Raw genomic sequence first — 22,441 nt, 5'->3', positions numbered from 1 at the left:
AAGCATCAGTCCACACCTGTGCTAACATGTGATTTGTCTCTTCTGCGCTGAGAAGGTAGCAAATATGGTAAAAAGAATCTGACAAAACCATGCAGATCATGAAAATATTTAGGAATAGCTCCCTCGCCTCAATGAAATGTTTTATAGAGATTTAACAGGTACCTTTCCTTCCCTGATTTCTTTTTAAATCACAATTTTTATAAACATGATGTAGTTTCTCTAAGTAAGCATGCTTCTGAGTAATAGATAAATTATAAAACAGCAAAAAAATCAGATTATGTCAGAACAACAAAGGACTGCAAAAGACATAAATAAAAATGTCTAAGCCTTTAAAATGTGAAATAAAATTACAAAAGGACTCTGAAAAACATGAAAGGCATAAGATTGAGAAGCAGTGACTTAACAAACCTTTATGCTCTACCTGAATGTATTCAACAAAAATTTGTTGAAAAAAAAAAAGCAGTTATTAATAGCATCTTGCTTAACTTTCATGGGAATTAACATAGCCACTGACAAGATTTTATTTGGTTGTAAAGTACGTCAGCAATGAAACTAGATCCTTTATACACTGATTACTGCAATCCATGCAACGTTTTGACTACACTTCTTAGAATTCTGTTGTCTTTCAGCTTTTAAAATTTAGCATCTCCCAGGTGCATAAATAATTCATCTTGCTAAATATACTTTCAATAGGAAGGTTAATACCTTCAAATTGTAAAGATTTTTACAGGTGTAGGAAGACCAAATGACACGAGAAATAATGTATTGCTATCAAACACATTTACTCCAGAATTCTGTTGTCTCTTTTCCTTGAGCTGCAGCACATGTACGTTTCATCCAGCCAGGCCCACACGTTGTAGGTGACTATACATCATATTTAAATCAACAGCAAAAATGAACATAGTCGTGCACAAGCAAACGCAACGTTCTCTCCCAGAACATTCCAGGAGATGTTAAAGCAGCAGGTCATGGCATAAGACTGGTGAGTGAGGCTGCTACCTATTTCTTCTAATGAGATAGGAGTGAATGTTGGAACCGCGGCCACAGCAACACAATCCTCCGACCGCATTCCTCAGGCTGTCGTTTGTTTCCCCAGCTCCCTACTAAAAACGTCAGATGGTAAAATAGTAAGGCAGCTGTTGACTTCCATCAAAAAAAAAAAAAAAAAAAAGCAGCTCCATACATTTCCAGTTTAGTCACACTTGCTAGGACAGATGGAGTAGCCAATGCCAAGAACTTCACCGGATGGGGCTGCTCCAGCAGATTTTAAAAAAGAATGATTATTAAGTTTTGCTTTCCACCATGGCTGCTTGCTTCAGCTCTCAGAGGACCCCAAGCCACAAAGCATTCCCAGGGAACCGAACAGGTCCTCTGGCTGAATTTTTCCAAGTTTCATTTCTCTCGCGATCCCATCCTAATTCCAAGCCTCCTTCCCTGTGTCTGAGTCTGACTGGGGTGGGCCAATTAAAGGGCTGATGACACCACTAGTTGTCATGACTTCACTGAAGGGTCAAAACAGTTAAATCGTTATGTTGAATCACATTCAGGCACAGCCAAAATTAAAGTGAAGGACAATTAGTTGTTAAAAAATATATGTAAATTTGACTATGGGAATAGAATGTTAAACATGGTGATATTATAAAGAAATAAAGGTTATTCTTACCTCTTTATTCCAATCAAGTTAGAAAGTGAACAAAGAGAATGGCCAAGCCGATATTCAACAGCATGACGAGGACAATCATGACTGAATTAGGGCCCTGAAAATGAACCAGAACAGCACAAGCATAACTTTTTTGGTGAATCTAAATATGTTAGTTTACAAAACCAGTGACCAAATATATAAAATCTCAACGCAGTTGCAGTAAGTCATGAATTACCACAGCAGATCAAAAAGGTATAACTAAAAATAGCCAGGCTGTATTTAGATGGAGTCATCTCTGAACTTTCATTTAAATGAATCCAGTCTCAATTAAACCTGAAATAAGGCTCAAAAATTAATCTTCATTCACCTCAAAACTTCAAGCAACAGTCTGGATGAGGCACAACTCACTACGATCAGGTTATAGACCCATGGCAATTAGATATGCCTTTTTGTTAAGGTGTAATTCAGACAAGGAAAAACTATTTCCTATTAAAGGCAGAACTGCAGAGAGAAATCTGTGGGACAATGAAGGCTCCTACGAAAAATTTAAGAGCTAAAAATGAGGTTCTCTGACTCTTGCTATTCCTGGACTCATTGTTTAGATACTACCTTCTCCTTAAAGTAAAAACTGCCAGTAGGAAACTGAACATTTTCAGGAATTCCTTTGCAGGTTTAAGTCCTCATATTTCTGTTTTTTAATGCTTCAGAAATCAAGTTATATTTAACAAATCTTAGAATCCTATTTTAATAAACAGTGCTATAATAAATACTAGCCAGTTGAAAGTAAACTTTAATTACTTGTTTTAAAAAAAAGCAAAGAAAACTTATATGAACCATCTTTTCAGATGTGAATGTGTTTGGCCATCTTTAGCACAGAGGTATGTTTTTGATCTTTACAACTAAGATAGTCTCATTCTTAAATGGTATTAAAAGTGCCCTAAACTGGCTATGTTGAGGTAGGTGCTTTTACTATTTTTACAGATGAGGAGACAATTGTAATTATACTTGGGTATCCAATGAGATGACATTAAAAATATAGGGACCTCAAGTATTGTATTAATGTATTGGGGCGGGGATATAAATGAGGAAGATTGAAATTGTGATTGGGTCAGTGCTCATCTTGTAGGAGCTGGGGCTTAAGTTAATGCCACTCAAGGTGGTCTCCTCCCTGAGTGTGATCACATCTCTCCTGGAGGTCAGGATACCCTGCTCTTTACCTCTCCTCACATACCACCATTTGTCATTTCTTATTGGGTTGTCTTTCCCCAAGACTATGTGCTCCACAAGGCAAGGGCCTGTCTTGTTTGCCTCTGCGCACCCACATGTCAGGGTGCCTCATTTATTCATGAAATCACTATTTGATGAAAAACTATTTTTCCAGCACTTTTGCAGGTGCTGTGAATGTTGTTATTGAACAGATTCACCATAAAATGAACAGGCTATTAGTAAAATCAGGGTGATAGAGAGGAAAAAAATAAAGATGGGTACTTTTGAGAGAGGGAGTTATTAGGAAAAAGAGAAACCTTAGTTCCTAAACCCCAAGTAAATTCATGGAAAATAAACATTTATTGCAGGTCTTAATATGCCAGGAGTGGTCTAAGCATTCCTTTGTAGACTTGATTTTTTCTTCACAAGAGATTATTCCATTTTATAGGGCTCTGAGAGGATGTCTTACCCAAGCTATGTAGGGAATTGGAATGAAACAGAAGTACGATTAAACTTCAGTCTGTCCATTTAAGAGCTTCATCACTATTAGTCATAGCCTTCTTTGAAAATACACTTGACCCTTGAATAATGTGGGATTTGAATCACATGAGTCAACTCATTCACTGATTTTTTTTTTTTTTCTCTGTTGGTTCAGCATTCATGGATTCAACTAGCCTTGAAGTTGGTGAGTTGAATCTGTGAATATGGAACTCACAGATATGGAGAGCTGATTGTTGGGGTGAGTCCTGAAACCAAAGTTGTACTTGAACTTTTTGACTGCACAGGATATTGGTGTCCATAGTTCCATGTTATTTAAGATTAACTGTAAGTTCTAATCCAGTTCTTAAAAACAGGCACTTTATATTCTATGAATGTTTTTCTGCTACTAAGGGTCAAGCTTTATAATGATCAACTGCTTTTTGGGAATAGCTGTATTCAAGACTAATAGTGCAAACCTACTACATAACTACTGTGGTTAACTTAGAACATTTAATGTAGGAAGCCCCATATAACTGAATTAAATGGTTTTTCATCATAACTTGATGAAAATTTACAGGTATTGGTATGGTATTACTATTACCAACTTTGGTTAGATTTTGCTCATGAATATGTTAGGTTTTAGGGTCAGTGGAATTCACAATTCTCCAAGGATAGCAATACGGAAGATGACAAAGAAAACACAAGATAGTTCAGTGTCTTACAGTAAGCAAAAGGAAACATTTCAGAAAAGTTAACTTCACAAGTTTCAGGTGTGTCTGGACCTGAACTTCCATTTCATAAATCCTTAAAAGATTTTAAGTCCTTTATGTATGTACGTTTTCCAATTGAACAATACATATTTTTCTTGCTATATTCTAATGTGCAAATTTAGTTATCCTAGCACATATAAAGTTATTTTTAGATGTGACTTAAAGTTTTAAATAGCAAATCAGGTAAAAATGTTTAAGACATGACTTCTGATTTTAGATACCTATGCTGGATACAGGCTGGAAAGCTTTAAGGTGAAGTCTCAGAAATGTGACTGTAGTAACCAGTTGTAGCTTAAAATAGCAAAAAAAAAAAAAAAAAATCTGCCTTGCTTTTCAAGATTGACTGGGACAGGTGTAATAAAAGCTGTATCAGGGCAAAGTGCAAGTCTTGATTGAAAGAAGCTTCAGGCAGATAGTTATTCTCCTTTAAAGAGACTTTCACTCATATGGGTGAGGATTAAACCTGAAGAATTTTCTGTTGAACAGTAGCTTACTTACATTAAATCTAAAATTCTCTCAAATCTTGTGAAGAGAGCAAAGTTTAATTTACCATTAATAGCAACTTAATTATATATATTTACTATTGCGTGTCTATGGTTCCTTTCGAAGTGGTAAATCCAAATCTCAGACTTGGAAGCTGATCAGCGTAATAGCTAAAAGTGCAGGCAATTTTGGGGAGTAAAGATGCCTCTAGTTCTTCTGAGTCACCCATGTTGTAGAATTTTGCAAAAATTTTGTTATCACAGACTCAAACTGAATCAAGAACCGTATGGATCAAGATGGCCTAGTGGCCAAGGGACTCTAGTACCAGGACATGAGTGTACACACAGCTACCACAGCGGAATCAGATTCCATGAGGAGGTAGTAGGGCACCCCCTGCCATTTGTCTCCCTTCTCTTGCCGCTTATCTCAAGTAATTAATTTAATCTTCATTAGCCAATGTCCCACCGATTTTCCATGAGATTTCTGTATCAATATTTAGTGATCCTGAGAATGTGCCAAAATTTACTGGAATATCTATGAGCTTACCTATGTTTCCATTAGTACAGAACTGAAATGAACTGAGTAAATAGTCACTGCTTTGTGAACATTTACTATGTTCGAGGTATTGTTAGTCTTAGTCTCTTAATGGGATATACTGAGAAATGTGTCATTAATGATTTTATCACTGTGCAAACCCCAGTGTTCTTACACTAGTCTAGATGGTGTAGTCCACTATACACCCAGGCTGTATGTAGGGATCACCGTTGTACATGTCACCGACCAAAATGGCTTTATGCAGTGCATGCCTATATTATGTCATTTAATTTTCATAGCAGCACTGTGGTGTAGGTACAGATGAGGAAACCTGCCCAAGTCATGGAGCTGGTAAGCAACACAGTTGGGGTTTGAAGCTAGGGAGTTTGGTAGTAGAGTCTCTTGGCCACTAGCTTATTCCATCTCAATCCACACAGTTCTTGATTCAGTTCGAGAACTGCTACTTGGGTGACGGACCAAACTAGACCTCTTAGCTGCTTACAAGGAGCACTAATTTGTTCAGTCTGGTTTTCCCTCACAGGTCTGCTTTAATGTGAATGTTGACATGGATTTTCAAGTTATTTCTAAAGCTCTAATTTACACAGTATCCTTTCTATGCCCAATGTGTTTGTACTACTCTTGTTTGAAACATTATTCAGACTACCCCAATCATGATTCTCTTCCTAACTGAAGAAGGATTATTAAGAGTGGGAAAGGAAGAGAAGGGTAATTGTTAAAATCTTGAGGAAAGGCTGCCAAGCCAGCTTTGGTTTCTCGTTCCCTCACCGTCCGCCCAGAGCTGTTCAGCTTCTGTGCCCTTGAGGTGTGGAAGTAACCCCACTGTCTTGGCGTGAAGGATGCCTGACCACATGAACCAGACAATTCCGTTTCTAAATAGGATGTGAATTTACCAAACATACTCATTAGTGATGATTTGAAAGACTACTTGAGGTAAGAGGTAGGTAACGAGAACTCTTGTGCGGGGCACAGATAAACTAGAAGCTCCCCAGAGAGTGCTTGAATCAAAGCCAGCCCACTATTGGGACCCAAAAGTATGGTATAGGCCTGGGCATTATTTGAATTTTCCCTAGTAATTCAGCAAACTACTACTTATATATATCTGAAGCTTTATCTACTTGTGAATGTGTTGGCAATCAAATGAGAAGTGATTTATTACATTTCACAAATTCTAATAGTGATATATAATAGTTATAAAATTAGAATTTAGACATACTGATATTAATTTTTTTTCTTAAAGAATGCTTACTGAACAGTCTTTTAAAAACTATTCCCTCCCATGGCCATTAGGAACTTAATCCAATTAATTTATAGTTAGATGAGAATTTGAAAAAAAAAACAGTTTGTAGGTATCAGCAAAATAACCAAATCTGAGATATTTCAAACATTAGGTGATTAAAAAGATTAATTTCAAATGCTTAAACCTATAAGTACACTGATAAGTAAAAATAAAAATTCTTTTTGGCCAAGATTTTAACCCTTACTGTTATGCAGCTATGGCTCAGAAATTATTAGTAATATTGGATAGGGTATGGTTTATTCCCTCAGCTAAATTTAACCAAAGACACATGACTAAGTCCACAGGTCAATTTTTTTAATAATTAGAATTTAAAAAATACTAATTGCAGTATCATTCAACAAATCTCATATGGTTGATATTTAGCAGTAATAAAAGTTTCTGATTACTGAGTTAGGAAACCAAAATAATGTTCTAGAACAATTAAGATTTTGCAGTTGAAAATTAAAAAAACTTTTGGGCTGTCAGAGAAGTCAAGGTATTTAAGTAAAACATCAACATAGCCAGAAACAATACATACTTTTGTGTAAAGATACTGATGGTGCTGGGTATTAAAAGGTAGACTAAGTTCTTCCTTGCTTGAAGTTACAATCTTCAAAGAGCTAGCTACTATTATGGATGGCATATATGTCCCCTGAAAAATCCATCCATTGAAACCCTAATCCCCAGTGTGATGGCATTTGGATAAGGGTCTTTGGAAGGTAATTAGTCATATGGGTGGAGCCTTGGCGATGGGCTGGCTCCCTATGTCTCTCAGGCACATGAGGACATAGCACTCTGACTTAAGGTCTGTGAACCAGGAGGTTGGGGCTTCCTGCCTGCTACAACTGAGAGAAATGTCTGTTGTTTAAGTTACCCTTTTATGTTAGTTTTGTTAATTCAGGTTGCTCTAAGACAGATACCACAAAGCTTACATGATGTGCAGTGACTCTGTCAGCCTAATAAGCTGGTGGTGTTTTCATTGATTAGCACTGATGTCTCAGGTATGTGGCTGAGTGAACATGGGGATTTCTGCCTGGAGACCACTGCTGTTTCAGGCTATAAGCATGCTCAGTTGTTAAGATACTATACACTGCAACCAAAGAGAACTAGAGAGAAAGGAAAATATTTCTTGCACAACTTACTGAATTAGCTTCCTTTTCCAAAGAAGGGTACGATTCGTTGCTTGCTGGATTCTTTGGTATAGCAAGTTCAGACTTCTTAGCTTTTGGCTCAGCTTTGCTTTCTTTGGCAACTGATTTTGTCACAGATTTAGGGGCATTCCACTTGTTGGGTGATGGCTTGTGCACCAGTGCTGAGGAAGATTGGCTCGATCTGCTGTTTTCCTCTGCTTCATCTGGAGGGTGCTGGGGGGCATTCAGTTTCACGTAGTAGCCATGGTACTGAGAGTGCAGCTCCCCATTACTGGGGTTAGGGATGTGGTGGCGGCCAGAGTACTTGGATGGTGGCAGGCCTGCTTCCTTTGACGGAGCCTTTGACATCAAGGGCTTATTGACAATAGCTGTCACCTGCTCATCGGCCACACTCCTTTTGTCTTGGTTATGTCTTGCCCTTGAGCTGGGGTTCTGCTTCTTTGTGGATTTTGGGGAAGGCTGTGGAGAGCGACTCTGTTTGGGACTTGGCTCAGGAGACCTTGGTGGTGTCGTGCCTTTGCGATAAAAATGAGGAGATTCCTTTGGGGTAGGTGACTTTTCTGGGACCTTCTCTTCTGGATTTTCTTTAGCATCTACACCTTCCTGAAATCTCTGTTTGATATAATCTGGGCCTGGAGGAGAAAAGGAAAGTGATAAAACAAAAACAATTCAAAAAGATTTGTTCCTCATGGCTAAGATTAGTCTTTTGTCTGTTTTTTTCTTCTTCTTCTTCTTTATAAGGCTTTGACTAAGCATAAGCACATTTCATTCCTCAGAGGAAAGATTACTAAATAAAATCTGCTCTTTGAAAGTTACACGTAAATATATACCATCACTGTTTCTTGATAGCCATAAACTATAAGACTTGACTTCCCTAAGAAATTGCAGTGTTGTTTTCTGCTGGCAGATTACTAAAGTGAATTATGTTGATGGGACACTGATGATAATCCCATAATTAATCTGTGTATTCAATTTATGCTTAAATACCTTTGGCCCCACCTACATATAGTGTAGAAAGCAGAAATGGAAACAGCTATAACAGATCCCAAAAAGTGACAGTTGCCAGGAAAGGATGATAAGGATGAAACACTAACAAACAAGAGACCATTTATTTGGTGGTGGGAGAAACTTATGTTGTTTAATGTAGATTCAGAAAAGATATTTTCTCTAAAGTTAGTATTTTAACAAAAGTCAATTATAGTTGAGCAACAGAGCAATTGATCAAATGCTGAGAATGACTGGCCATGCAAGGAATTTGTTAAACTTGAAGCTACGTTTTCGATCACACTGGATGTGTTTCTTATTCTGGTTGCTGATCAACACTTAAATACGAATCTAATCACTTGAAATGATGTAATGTTTCTTTGGACACAGTTGTCTAGAGTGTATTAGGAGAGGCATTTCTTTCATGATCACATTTTTGCCTTTCTAAAATGTGATACATTCAGTTTAATCTATAGCTGTTGTACTAATATGTTGAACTCAATGAATTTACTAGAATGTGGAAGTACTTTTCTAGCAGACCTTCAGATTTTAAAAATTTCTATCACTTTTAGAGGAACAGACAAAAGGAATTTGAATGGGAAAGCCAGTACAACTGTCACTATTTGCAGATGACATGGTAATATACCTTAAAACTCCACTAACAAACTAATTGAAATAATATACCAGTAGAGTACAGGACACATAATCAGTTTAAAAATTCCATTTTTCAACATGCAAATAGTGAACTAGGAGAAAAAGAAATTAAGAATACAGTACTACTCACAATTGGAACAAAAAGATACATGGGTAAAAAAGGAGCACAGTGTGGGTGCAGTGACATGCATCCGAGAAGGTGTTACTCGTCTCTGAATCACGTACAGTAAACCAATGTTATTTAAAAATAACATTTAAAAATCATAAAAAAGGTAGATTTTTTTTCTTTTTGAGGCAAGGGAATAAATATACTCCAAAGCAGTGGCGCCATATTTGCTACCTATCGCAGGCTTACCATGGTGCAGCTGAAGTGGAGGCCTCTCAGGGAACACAGGCTGTGGGACGCATTCTTGGTCTCACTGTAACTACTAGTACCTTCCACAAGGGAGATTATATACTCCTCTAGAACCCCAATTCTTAACAGATCTTGCCAAGCTGACACCTGAGGTCCTGGCATCCAAACAACCTGAAACTAGGTACTAGGAAAGATCCCCCTTCCTTGGAACATGGACAGGTCTTAGTACAAAACCTTCAATAACAGTGACCTGTCAAGACAACACAATGGTTAGAGTTAACCAAAACATAGTGTGAAGATGAGCGATGAAATTCAACGCTGCTGATGCAAGGACAGTCTATTAAGACTGGAGGAGGCAACTGTTTTACTAATAACATATAGAAATAAAAACAGAAATATAGTCCCAATGACAGAACAAAATAATCTCCAAAGAAGTAACCTATCAGATAAAGAAGCAGGGCTCTCCCTGGTGGCACAATGGGTTAAAACACATTATGAAGCTCTCCAAAGCCATTGCAGCATGATTTCATCCCTGGTCAGGGAGCTGATCCACCTGGTGTGGCAGACCTCTCCTGACCTGCCTGCTGCTCCCCTCAGCAATGTATTTCATTACATCTGCCTGTTCTGCTCTCCACTCTCTCCGGTGAATCCTCTCACCTACTACTCCTCTGGCCTGTACCCCAGTTCTGTAAGCATAAGTAAATCTTTAAAAAAAAAAAAAGCAATGGTCATAAAGATGCACACTGAACTTGGGAGGAGAAAGGATGAGCAAAGTGAGAACTTCAACAAAGAAAAAGATGTATGTACCAAACAGAAGTCCCTGCATGGAATACAATAGAGGGGTTCAGCACAATTAGTGAGCTCAATAAGGGTAGTGGAGCTGACCCAAAACAGAGTAACAAATAGAATCTTAGGTCTCTTATCTACCTTCATTTCCTATGTTACAGCAGAAAGAACATTCACAATATAGGGGTCCCAGAAAAACGATTGAGAACAAGGTAGCAAACTTAGTTCCCAGATTGGGGATCAGGTAAAACAGATATTCAAGTACACAGAGCACAGGGCTCCAAATAATATAACTCAGAGAAATACACGGGATGATATAATCAAATGCCAAGTTAAAGAATCTTAAAAACAGCAAGAGAAAACATACTATCAGATTTTTCATCAGTTTATAAGCCAGACGAGAGAAGCATGATATAGTCAATGTTCCGAAAGAGAAAAAGAAAAGTCAACACAAATGGCAAGGCATGAAAATACAGTCTCTTCAGTAAATGGTCCTGGGGAAACTAATGAAACTTCCAAACATACACAAAAACTAACTCAAAATAGCTATGACCCAGCTCTTACATTCAAATCTTTAATTTTCTGGAAGAAAATGTGGGTTGTAGTGATGTTTATATGGGTTTGATCCCAAAGGCAAGGTGCAATAAAGTAAAATAAACAAAATAGACCACATCACACTAATAACTTCTGAACAGCAAAGGAAATCAACAAAAGGGCAACTTATTGAATGAGAGAAAATGTTCACAAAGCTACGTATCAGATAAAAGGTTAATGTCTACAATGTACAAAGAACTCCCAAGTCAAAGGAAAAAAGCCTGATTTAAAAATAGGTAGATATGAACAGACCTTCCTCCTAAGACTTAGTCAATAGCTCAGTATCACTGATCACGGGGAAATGCAAATATAAACCACAGTGAGATTCTTGCCTCACATCTTGTCATTTTTGAAAAGACAAGGGATAACAAGTGTTGGTGAGGATAGAAGGAAAAAGGAATCCTTGTGCACTGTTGGTAGGAATGTAAATTGGTACAGTCGCTATGGAAATTAGTATGGAGATGCTGTAAAAAATTAAATAGAATTGTTCTATGTTCCATCACTTCTACTTCTGGGCATCTATCCAAATAAATCAAAAACTAATTTGAAAACATATGCAATTTTCATTGCAGCATTATTTATAATAATCAAGACACACAGAGAATCCAAGTGCTTACCCATGAATGAATGGTTTTGATAAACTTAAGATTTTCCTTAACTTGTGATGGTTTTGCTCCCTAAAAACCTGTTGTAAATTTAAAATATAAACCAAAAGTGCATTTAATATACCTAACTGCCGAATATCATAGACCACCTTAAATGAGCTCAGAATCTTTAAATTAGCTGGGCAACATCTAACAAAAAGCTTGTCTTATAACATGTTGGACTATCTTAATTCAATTTATCAAATGCTGTACTGAAAGTGAAAAATACCCTGTGGAATAGCAGTAGTTTTGTAGCTCACTGCTGCTACCTTCCATCACAGGGAATAGTGTACTGCATATTGCTAGTAGGGGAAATGATTAAAATTCAAAAATCAAAGTATGACTATATCTCCACTGGATGTGTATTGCTTTCACACCATTGTTAAGTTGGGGACCATCTGTAGATAATGGAATACTACTCAGCCATGAAAAGAACAAAATCTTGTCTGTTGTGATATGAATGGCCTTTGAAGGTTTTTCTGCAAAATGAAATCAGAAACAAATAATGTATCATTTCAATTATGTGGAATCTAAGAAAATAATTTAAAATTTTATATAGAGAAAGTAGAATGGTGGAGTTCTGAGGGTTGGGCAATATGGGTGAAGTAGATCAAGAGATACAGATTTCTGGTTACAAAATAAATAGGTCAAGATGTAATATCATGGACACTATAAACAATGTGGTATTGCAGATTTGAAAGTTGATAAGAAAATCTGGTAAATACTTATTTTGATGGTCATTGAAAATATTTGTACACTTGGAACTAAAATAATGTCAGTTAGAATTGGAGAAAACCAAGTTCCAGGTGATTCAAATATACCCAGTTACAGGTATTTGGATACATGTAAAAATGTTGCCTAGAGGTTAACATACCATTCTTAAATGACTATATCCAGTTGGAAACAACTGTAACATGGCATAGTCAGACAGGGACTGGCCATCTAAACAAGGATATACAATTGTACTTTCCAGAGTAAGACATTTATATACTGCAGAGGACAGAAGTTTTTCCTGGACTGCACACTTTGTGCCTGCTACTTGTTCCTGTAGTAATTGTGTTGGCATTGCTATGTCAGCAGCATAAAGTTGATGAGATGCAGCAGTTTATAAGAAAAAAAACTAGTCAGAAAATATTGTCAGGGAAGAAAATTATGACAAGCTTTGATGGTTGGTGCAGTTAGCAATTTCATCTTTTTTATAGACTACGTTGATGAACCTTCCTACCTTTTACCTTCTCTGGGAATTCATACTGGGGAGAAGTCAGGCTCAGACACAGATCACCTGCTCACTGACACAAAACAACATTCAGCACATGTCATATACCAACACTGGCAGGTTACTTGCTACAGTTGGCGCAAGTCTCTGAACAGATATGGCAGATGGTAACAGCAGGGTATTCAGCTAGTTCCTCATAGGTGAGCCAGGTATGGGCAGCAGCACTAAGAAGAGTTCCTAAAACAAATGATTACAAGGGCAGTGCTGATAGCAAAGACTTTGTAGCAACATCAGAAGTCATTCAATAAATGTTCATTTTATATGGAGACTGCCCATCAGTTAAAGCATGGAAACAGTAGCAGGATCAATTCTGTTCTATGTGGAAGAAATACTACATTTCTATAGGACTTTGTAACAATACTGCAATTTTTGTGACCACAGTGGCTGTGTTTTTGTCTGTAAGCCATAGGACACTCACTCATTACAGAGCTTTACACATGATTGGACTCAATTCATGCTTGTGGAACTGAATATAGCAGAATAAATGGTAAGGATAATCAGCAAACTCATGAATTAATTTCATGTCAATTAGTAGATTAGGGTTTTGGATAGTGAGTTTAGAAATTCCATGGTGGTTCCCTTTTCTTAAAAATATTTATATTATACTATATATGTCTAATTCATATGAGAGATGTAGCTTGGTTAACAATGGCCCAGAATAACTATTAAAGACTTCCTTTAAGTAATATGTAGTGTTCATGCACACATGGTATTGAGAATTGAATGTGTGCCTTCTCCCCATCAAACCATAGTTGAAGTTTTAACCTCCAATGGGTATTTGGAGTGGGGGGGTGTCTGTGGGAGGTGATTAGGCTAGCGCCCTCATAAAAAGAAAGATACCAGAGCTCTCTCTCCCCATACATGTGCACCCAGGAGAAGATGGCTCTCACCAGAACTCAACTGTGCTGGCACTCAGGTCTTGGACTTCCGTCCTCCTGAACTGAGAAATAAATGTCTGGTAAGTCACTCAGTCTACAGTACTTTGCTATACAGCCAAGCTGACTGATAAACACGGGACGACAAAGCCTTTTGAAGCTGCTGTCCATCTCCCAAAAGCATTAAAGTAATAGATTTACTACATTCCAGAGCAGTGTTTCCCACTCTTTTGGAAACCTATGGCCAGCCCACACACAAATGTAAAATTTTATACCCTTCATATCACTTGAAATTGAAACATCAGGACAAAGAGTGATAAATCACGTTCCCAATCATCCTACCCCTCTTACATCCTCAGTAATCATCCAAAATCTTTTCTCAGATTTCATTAACACTTTGAAGATTTAGGCTTTTGGGAAGACTCACATGACCAAAGGTCACCAGGACAGATGTATCAAACAGGAGACCAATTAATTAGTTTACAATGAACAATATAAATATCACACAGGCCAGAGGACTTGCACTGTAGCCACTAGTGCAACTTCTCCCTGCTGGTTGACCAAGCAAAGCAGATGGTTGCTGATAAAAGTGATATCAGGACAAGGAGCATGAAATGAATCAGGTTGAACTAGACTGATATATCTGTTTCCTGTTGAATAATCTCGTTTATAGCTAAGTCATATACCACTGGCTATAGTTACTTATGTCCTTCTCAGTAATAGCAACTTCTTTGCTAACACAACTAGAATACCCCAAGGTTTCAGATATTCTCTATAGTGATAGTACAGGCACTTCCAACTTTTGTAACTCTTCTCTTTGCTTAGGAGTTTTAATATAAATACCCTCAATAAGTTTACAAGAAAATCTTGTACTTACTGTCACACTACAATTTACTCTGTTGTATATATTTCTGTGCAGTACCATTTTGAAGTTAGGGACAATCTCATTTGTAAGTTTTTGGAGATGACTCACTCTATTAAGACAATTTAGGATATGTATATGTGTGCAATTATTTACATTCACATGAATTCATTTGTATGCTTATTTTTTGTTAGGATTTCAGTCTGAATGATAAAGCCATCCCAGTGGCTGTGTTATTTAACTGAACTGTAGAATAATGCAGTTTTGCATCCGAAATGTAAGATTTAACTAAGATGGCAAATATCTGAAAATATTGCCAAGTCCTAAAAATAGGTAAATTACCATGAAAAGTATTCAAAATGTAAGTTCTAAGACATCCTTCTTCCTAGGGTTAATGGCTTCTATGCATGACACAAGCATTCCAAACAATGGAAACATTTTTATCTGAGATATGTAAATTGAATGAGCAGACTGACTTACAAAAAGTACTTGCAAGCCTCTTTAGAAATGCCTGTCTGATTTGATCACCCTGTAAATACAGCATGGAAAGCATGAGTTATGCTCCCTTGAGAAGATCAATACTACTCAGTACAGAAAAGGCTTTCTGTAGAGCTGCTGAAGAAAGTGTTGGCCCAGTCAAAGGGGTTAGTAACCCTCCATCCCCCCCTTAGCTCTGGTCTCAAACAGACTAGCTGTCATCTCCTGAGAAGCAGTCATTAATGATGGACAACTTGCTTATTATGAAGCTGTTTTAATTAGGAAAGGGTGGGATTACATTTTCCCATAATATTCTTTTCTCTGAAATGCTTTTATACTATAAAAGTTTTCTAAAACTATTTAGTCTGTGAAACTAAAATGACCTTCCTCTAGGTAATGCCTAAAAAAATCTATCAGGACCCTATTCTCCAACAGAATCAAGAAATTATCATCTGCGGACAACAATAATTTGTTTTCAAAGCAACTCAAGCTCAGGGCTGCTGTGTGAAGAAGCCTTTGTCTCCTGATGGCCAGCGGAACTGCTTCCCGGGGCAGTGCTACTAGGGAGATCAGGACAATCCCACTTGGGGAGCTGAATCCTTGCTAAACTCTCTAACCCTGCAACATGTAGTTTGTAATGTACTAATTAATAGGTACCAAGGAAATGTGATTTCACTTCCCTCCAGAGATCACGAAAAATATGTGGTTTCCCTTTCCTAATAAAATCAACACATATATTACATGATTAAAATCTCAGCAAGAGGTTTAAGAAAGATACACATGAAAGAAAACACCCATTATCACTAATTGCCTCCCTGAGTTGTATTGAACATAGCCTCTTACTGCCTTCATACTTTGCAAAAAAAAAAAAAAAAATCAATCAATCCCTTCTCATTTCTCTATTCTTCATTAGTCAGTTTTCTAGTTTATATAGGGATCTTGCTATTCTGTTAGCTTTGACTTACCTTGTTCATTTACTCACAACCATGCTCTATGATTTCAGTATCTTCATTCGAACCAAACATGCATCGAGCACATACATTGTGCCAGGTGCTAATTAAGCCACTTGATTTAATAAAAATCAGCGTGGAAACACTATCAGGAAACTAGAAATTTTAAAACATTTTGGTCTGTTCACCTGGAAACCTGCTGAAGCTGCCAATCACTATATTGTTATAAAACAATGGAAAAACAAAAATGTGGCTATTACTAATAATGGTATATTACAGAGATAGGGACACTCTACAGAAAACCACCAGGAGGAGTGAATTAGATATTTAAACCTATGCAAATATTTGCTGTTACTTTACAACATTTGAAAGGCAGCTAATAGTACTGATTTTTTTTGAAGCTGCCATTACGTGCATTCTTCCCTTTACCTCTGCAGAGCAGTCTGACTTTATACTTCTTTATTTCAAAATAAAACAGTCATGGAACTTACTGGTTCTTCTCTTCCTGTTAATGTTATTGTCACAGGTGCCTCTGAATTTGGGGGTATAGAATCTGCACTCATCAATAATTCACAATTTCTTCTTTTAGATTCCTGTCTTGTTTACTTCTATCAGCTCAAAGTATTTTCCCCAGGGATAGGAAGGCAAAAGGGTTATATGCCAGATATATGCCAATAATACAATGCTGTGGTGCTAACACTCCAACTTCAGATACTTGCATTCTGCTTTCCCTTTTTAAAATAATATTGCTGGGATTCACGAGGCAGAGAGCTTAAAATTACAAAGAAAGGAAACAAGTGGCAGTGCTCCTACCTGTCCCATTACAGGACACCTGTTTTACCTGGTTGGTAGAAGTCAGGAGACAGCTCCCGGGCCACAGCTCTGGCGATGTCACACTCCTGCCGGGCGGCCAGTGCAGCCTGGTCAGCGGCGTCGGCTTTTGCTCTCGCATGTGCGGTCCTGTATGTGGAGAACAAAAGGCAACCATCACGTGGGGAACTCCTGGGGACCACGCTAAGCAAAGTGAACCAGAAGGAGAAAGACAAGGACTGACTGGCATCGCTGTATGTGGATTAGAGAAACGAAAGGGTCACACAGAAGCCAATCATAAACCTAGAAATCCGACTGCAGAACTGAGGCTACCAGAGTGGGAGGGGAAGGGCTGAGAGAAGGGTGTTGGGGGACTACAGTGGAGGACTGTGAGTGTCCCGGTGGTGGGTGTGGTAACAGCCATCAGAAGAGATTGTGATCTGGGGTTCTGAGTCACAGAGTTGTAAACCAATGTCACGGCAATAAAGAGAAAAAAAGGCAAGAGCAGGGGCGGCACCTGGACCTCTGTTCATGACACCTGGGTCAGCAAATTGCCACTAGGCAGAGAAATCCCAACAGGGAGCACAGCCAGACACCTGCAATAGCAGGTTAGTCCTATAGCTGCGATCAGTCCTCGAAGATAACATGGATGAGACTATCTGCATGTTGTCCATTCCTCCGTTCAAAACTCTTGTATCAGATTTCCTGTTGACTTGGATTGACATTCTTTCCAAACAATGGAGAATAGAATTAGAGCATGTGAGTTAGCATTGTATTCATAATTACTAGGGTAGAATTGACTGTACCTGTAAAAATCTGATTAAGAAGGGTCTACACAGGGTGATGCTGGTGACATAGCTCAGGGGGGGGGATGTAAAAGTCTGATTTGCCGCCAGCACAGTTAATTTCAAGCCCTAGGGCGATGCCATTGAGTGTGGGGCTCCAAAGAGCTCCACTGGGACCGGCTCTCAGCTGCCGGTAAGAGCTGACTTGCCTTAAGAATGAGTTCAGGAAGGCTCCAAGTAGTCTACTTAGATGCTTTAAGAGCAGTTCTCACATGAAACCAAAGGAAAGTGGTGAGGCAGAGTTGGAGGGGAGGAAAATGGATCTTTGTTCATCCTCACTTACAGGAAGCACTTCAACACTACGACCAGGAAGCAGCAGTAGGGAAAAGGACACAGAAATGAGGTCTCTGTGCCCAACAAGAGGGGATTTTAAAAGATTAAGACTGAGAATTTTGGGTCACCTATTTCCAAAGGGGAGGACCTCATCTAATTAGTATTTACAGGATGATCTTGAGCACTTGTGCTTATAATTTTGCAAACTTTGTATTTTATCAGTACTAGGCAGTGTTAGAACTGACCATAAAAGCTTATCATAAAGAAGTGTTTGCAGGGCCCTTCCTGGTGGCGCAGTGGGTTAAAGCACTGCGCTAAGAAGCTTAAGCCACTTCCGCATGAGTTCGATCCCTGCCTGCCCTGGAGGAGATCCACATGGCGAGGCAGACCTCTCCTGACTCGCCCGCCTGCTGCTCCCCTCAGCAGTGTACTTCGTTGATCTGCCTGTTCTGCTCCTCACTCTGTCTCTGGTGAATCCTCTCACCCTCCACATCTCTGGCCTGTACCCCAGGTCTGTATGAATAAATAAATAAATCTTTAAAAAAAAAGAAGTGTTTGCACTTATTTCAGAGCTGGCAGGAGAGGAAGAGTTGGGAAATGGTGTTTGCTTTAGCTGATCTGAGGAGAGGAAACACAGGTGGCAGTGTGAAGAGGATAGCAGCCTAAAGTCCTGAAACTCGATGGCAGGAAAGAGAAAACAGGGAGGAGGGATCTGAAATGAGACCATGGGGTGGACTAGTAGGAGCTACCATTCTCAAATTACTGTCTCCAACTACCTCCTCTCACCCTGTGTGCTCACGGGTCCATTTCACTCCCACACACAAACTAGCCAAACCTAGGGGACAATGCACTGCAATGAGACTTCATGGAGACTGGGATTTTTATGTTTGGTCCTCTGCCACATTCCGAAAGCTGCTAGGCACCTAGTACTTATGGAGGGCTCACTGTAGGAATAAATGAAGCTTCCTTAGGAACTGTTGGATTGACAAAACCACAGAGACATTATAAAGATAAGCAGCTGCCAAGGGTTCCGGGTAAAAACGGGGTAAGGAAAAACAGAGCACAGAGGAATAAAAACTATTCTGCGACACTAGACAGTATGTTTTTGTCAAAAACTACCGTGCTTGCACAAAGTTAATCCTGATGTAAATTATGGAATTTAGTTGTACCAAATGTACCCATAAAAGATGTGGGGAGAGGAGGTACATAGGAATTCTGTACTTTCTGCTTAATTTTTTTGTAAACATAAAACTACTCAAAAAATTCTATTTTTATAAAAATTCTATTCTTAAAAATAATAATTCCAATGATCAAAATTGCTATCTTTGAATCATCCAGACTATTTGAGATCATATCGGTCAATAGGTTACCATGAAATATGAAGCAAAAATAAAACCCAGAGGGCAGGGGCACATTCCCAGTGGGAGTGACTCCACTGATGGCGATGAGTTGTCTGTCCTGTGTGCTGTGCCTGAGATCACTGGATGACCCTGTTCTTTCAGATTCTCAGAATCTCCACTCCTTTTATCCCCTTAGAACTATTTCCTTTTAAATCTACTATTCTCAGCTAGAGCCTAATTATGTCTAGGTCTCATAATTAATGAAGCCTACGAGTGCAGAGTCATGCTGCCTTATAATAAAATCTGCTAGCCCTTCAATGACAAGCTTACAAAACTTAAGTACAATTTACTTTCATATACTCACAACCCACCACCACATAGTCAAATAAAGTGAGTTTTATCTCTACCACCTGTTATAATATGCCAATCTAGAGGACAAACACAGTTAACCTTTCTGCAAATATGTTTTGGAAGCACAACATCAGCGAAAGATCACTTGTGAATTGGACCTTTTCTTTTTTGCTCTCCTCTGTGAGACCAGAACAGGAACCCATCTGAGCTTGCTGTCACCCAGCTTTTTGTGTCCAGGACATTGGTATGTCTAGATTTTGTCTAAGGAAGATCTGGATCTGACCCTGGCTCATCTTAGTGAATTAATGTGTTCAGTCCCAGGCTCTGATCCAGAGCAATACACAGCCCCTTTAATCAGTCAACTGGTAAGACATGCCATTGTTCATGGATTGGTGGGGTGGGATTCAAGCTAGCCAGTCTAGGTTACTAGCTGAGACAACACAAAGTGGAGGCCCTGCCGCTGTAATTGTGACATGGAACACACATGCCCAAGAAGCAGGTGATATCAAGAGGCAGCTGATATCAAGAGGCAGCTGATATCCCTTAAATCTTAAAGCTCTAAATATCGATACCATTATCTCATTTACTTTGCCACATAAAATGCAGTAAAAAGTAAGTGAAAAGCAAATTCTTTCTGTTACACATCAGCACTTAACTTTCTGTTAGGGTGATTACTTTTTAAGAATAAAAGTTTCAACTTTTATTAGGAGAGTTATTAGGTATGGGTAAAGAGATAGAAAGAAACCCGGGCAGCTGGCTCAGCTCGCTCAACAGCAAAGTGACACCCTTCTGGACACAAGCCCTGAAGCAGTCAAGGGTGAGTAGCTGAAGCAGTAAATGTGGAATTTCTGAATTTTAAGAGTCACCTATACTCAAGAATTGAATTACAAATTATTTTTCCAATAGGTAACATGATGAATGCGATTTTTCTTTAATGACTAATAATGTTTTATGAAGTCTCAAGTCCATTTACTCAGAAAAAAATAGCCTCTTTCCCCCAAACTTGTCCTGAACATAATGCTGTTACAAATAAAGCATTATCAAGAATAGATTGAATAACATGATTAGCATAGACACCTTCTGCTAAGGTACATCCGGTGCCTTGGATGTCTGTGCTGACTTGTAAGTTTCAATCTATTCTACATCTGTTCACTGACATTGCTGATAAAGATATTTAGCAGAATGAACGTCCTTTCTAGATTAAGATAAAACAGTATACAACAGTTACAGATTTTGCTATTCCTACTTTTTATACACTCTCTTCTCATTTATGATAGGACTCTTAAAATCTGAGGCAGAGGTACAACCTAAATGGTTCAGGGGCTGTACATTTGATTTGCCTTGTGTTCAAATATTTAAAGGCAACTGTTAGAAAAATGGAAAAATAAAAACACTTATGCTTAAGAATCTCCGTTGATAGCAACTCCATTGTTGCTGTCACTCAAGCCAAAATCCCTTAGTCAGCCTTGATGCTGCCTTTCTCTGACACGCCATGTTCATGGTCAGCAAATCCAGTTGGCACCAGTTTCAAAATATATCCCCAATCCAACCATTTCTCATTCTCCTCACTCCAGGTCAATCACTGTCATTACTCACCAGGGTTACTGCCAAGGCAGACCTGACCTCCCTGCTTCTATCCTTACTTACCCTTCTATTAATATTTCCCTTCTGGTTCTCTTGAACGTGCCTGACAGTAACCAAAATTATTTCCTGGATTATGGAATCAAGGATAAGAAAATACAAAATATTATGACCTTTTCACCTTCCTTCTGGGCTGTGACAATATTCATCTACGAGAAACCTAGATTTATGGAAAACAATTTAGTGTATCCAGTTGTAGTCCTTTTTAAGGAGAAATCAGTGTGAAGCTATGAACACTCAAGATTTTAACAAGAACAAGGGGATCTAGAGAGCTGAACACAGATGACTTCTCAGTTACTACACATGTCTTTCAATCTTGGTTGAAAGATTTGATACTATGGTTAAGCCAACCTGGTAAGGTTCAGAATATACTCTTCCTGCTAAGGTACATGAGGTCCTTTAGATGTCTGTCCCAACTTCTAATTTTCAGTTTTTTTTTTTTTTTTTAAAGATTTGTTTATGAATACAGAACTGGGGTATAGGTCAGAGGAGCAGGGGTGGAGAAAGGATTCACCAGAGAGAGAGTGGGGAGCAGAACAGGCTGATAGATGAAGTACACTGCTGAGGAGAGCAGCAGGAGAGGGCTGCTGCACCATGTGGGTCAGCTCCAGGCCCGGGATCGAATTCAAACTGAGGATGCTGCGGCCAGCTTGCAGTGCTGCATCCTAACCCATTGTGCCACTAGGGAGGGCCCTAATTTAGAGTCTTTTATATGTCTATTCACCAATATGTCTGATTAAGAGTTTAATCTGGGATGAACAATGGTGCTGCTAAAGCTTTGTCTCTAGTAAATTTGGTTTGGAGAAAGACTATGTCTTATGCATCCAATCTTTTTATTTACTGGTTCTTGAATGTTAGTTTTCTTTTAATTATTATTATTATTATTATTTTAAAGACAGGACCTAAAGAGCAACTTCAAGACAAAATTCTTATGGCCTGATTTAAAACAAACTACATCATCAGCAAATAATTGTCATTTTTGCCAGGACAGGAGTTCATCTCTTCCTTTCCTGTAAGTGATATCAAGCTATTTAGATATAGAATGTAAACATAAGGGCATGATATCCCGTTGAAGTTTGATACTGGATCTTTCCGAGCCTTTATTTTATACAGACATGATGAAACAGGCCTTAAAAGCCTTAATAATGGCCAGACAGTTGG

The 22,441-nt window shown here is 38.5% G+C and overlaps 1 protein-coding gene across 1 annotated transcript in view; it reads right to left on the bottom strand.

The window, feature by feature from the left end:
- Positions 1-366: 366 nt before the first annotated feature.
- The window catches only part of JPH1 (junctophilin 1), a 76,847-nt gene continuing 54,772 nt past the window's right edge, over positions 367-22,441 (bottom strand). Inside the window, exons 3-6 of the mRNA XM_004679790.2 lie at positions 16,862-16,980; positions 7,555-8,195; positions 1,664-1,757; positions 367-1,103 (exon numbers count right to left, since the gene is read on the bottom strand). Coding sequence (XP_004679847.1) covers positions 1,677-1,757; positions 7,555-8,195; positions 16,862-16,980 — 841 coding nt within the window. The 3' untranslated portion in view covers positions 367-1,103; positions 1,664-1,676. The remainder of the gene's footprint in view (positions 1,104-1,663; positions 1,758-7,554; positions 8,196-16,861; positions 16,981-22,441) is intronic.

This window comes from Condylura cristata, unplaced genomic scaffold, assembly GCF_000260355.1.
Source record: "Condylura cristata isolate star-nosed mole 26May11 unplaced genomic scaffold, ConCri1.0 scaffold00009, whole genome shotgun sequence".
In the NCBI taxonomy this organism is placed as follows: Eukaryota; Metazoa; Chordata; class Mammalia; order Eulipotyphla; family Talpidae; genus Condylura; species Condylura cristata.
This window is presented reverse-complemented; position numbering and strand designations above follow the sequence as displayed.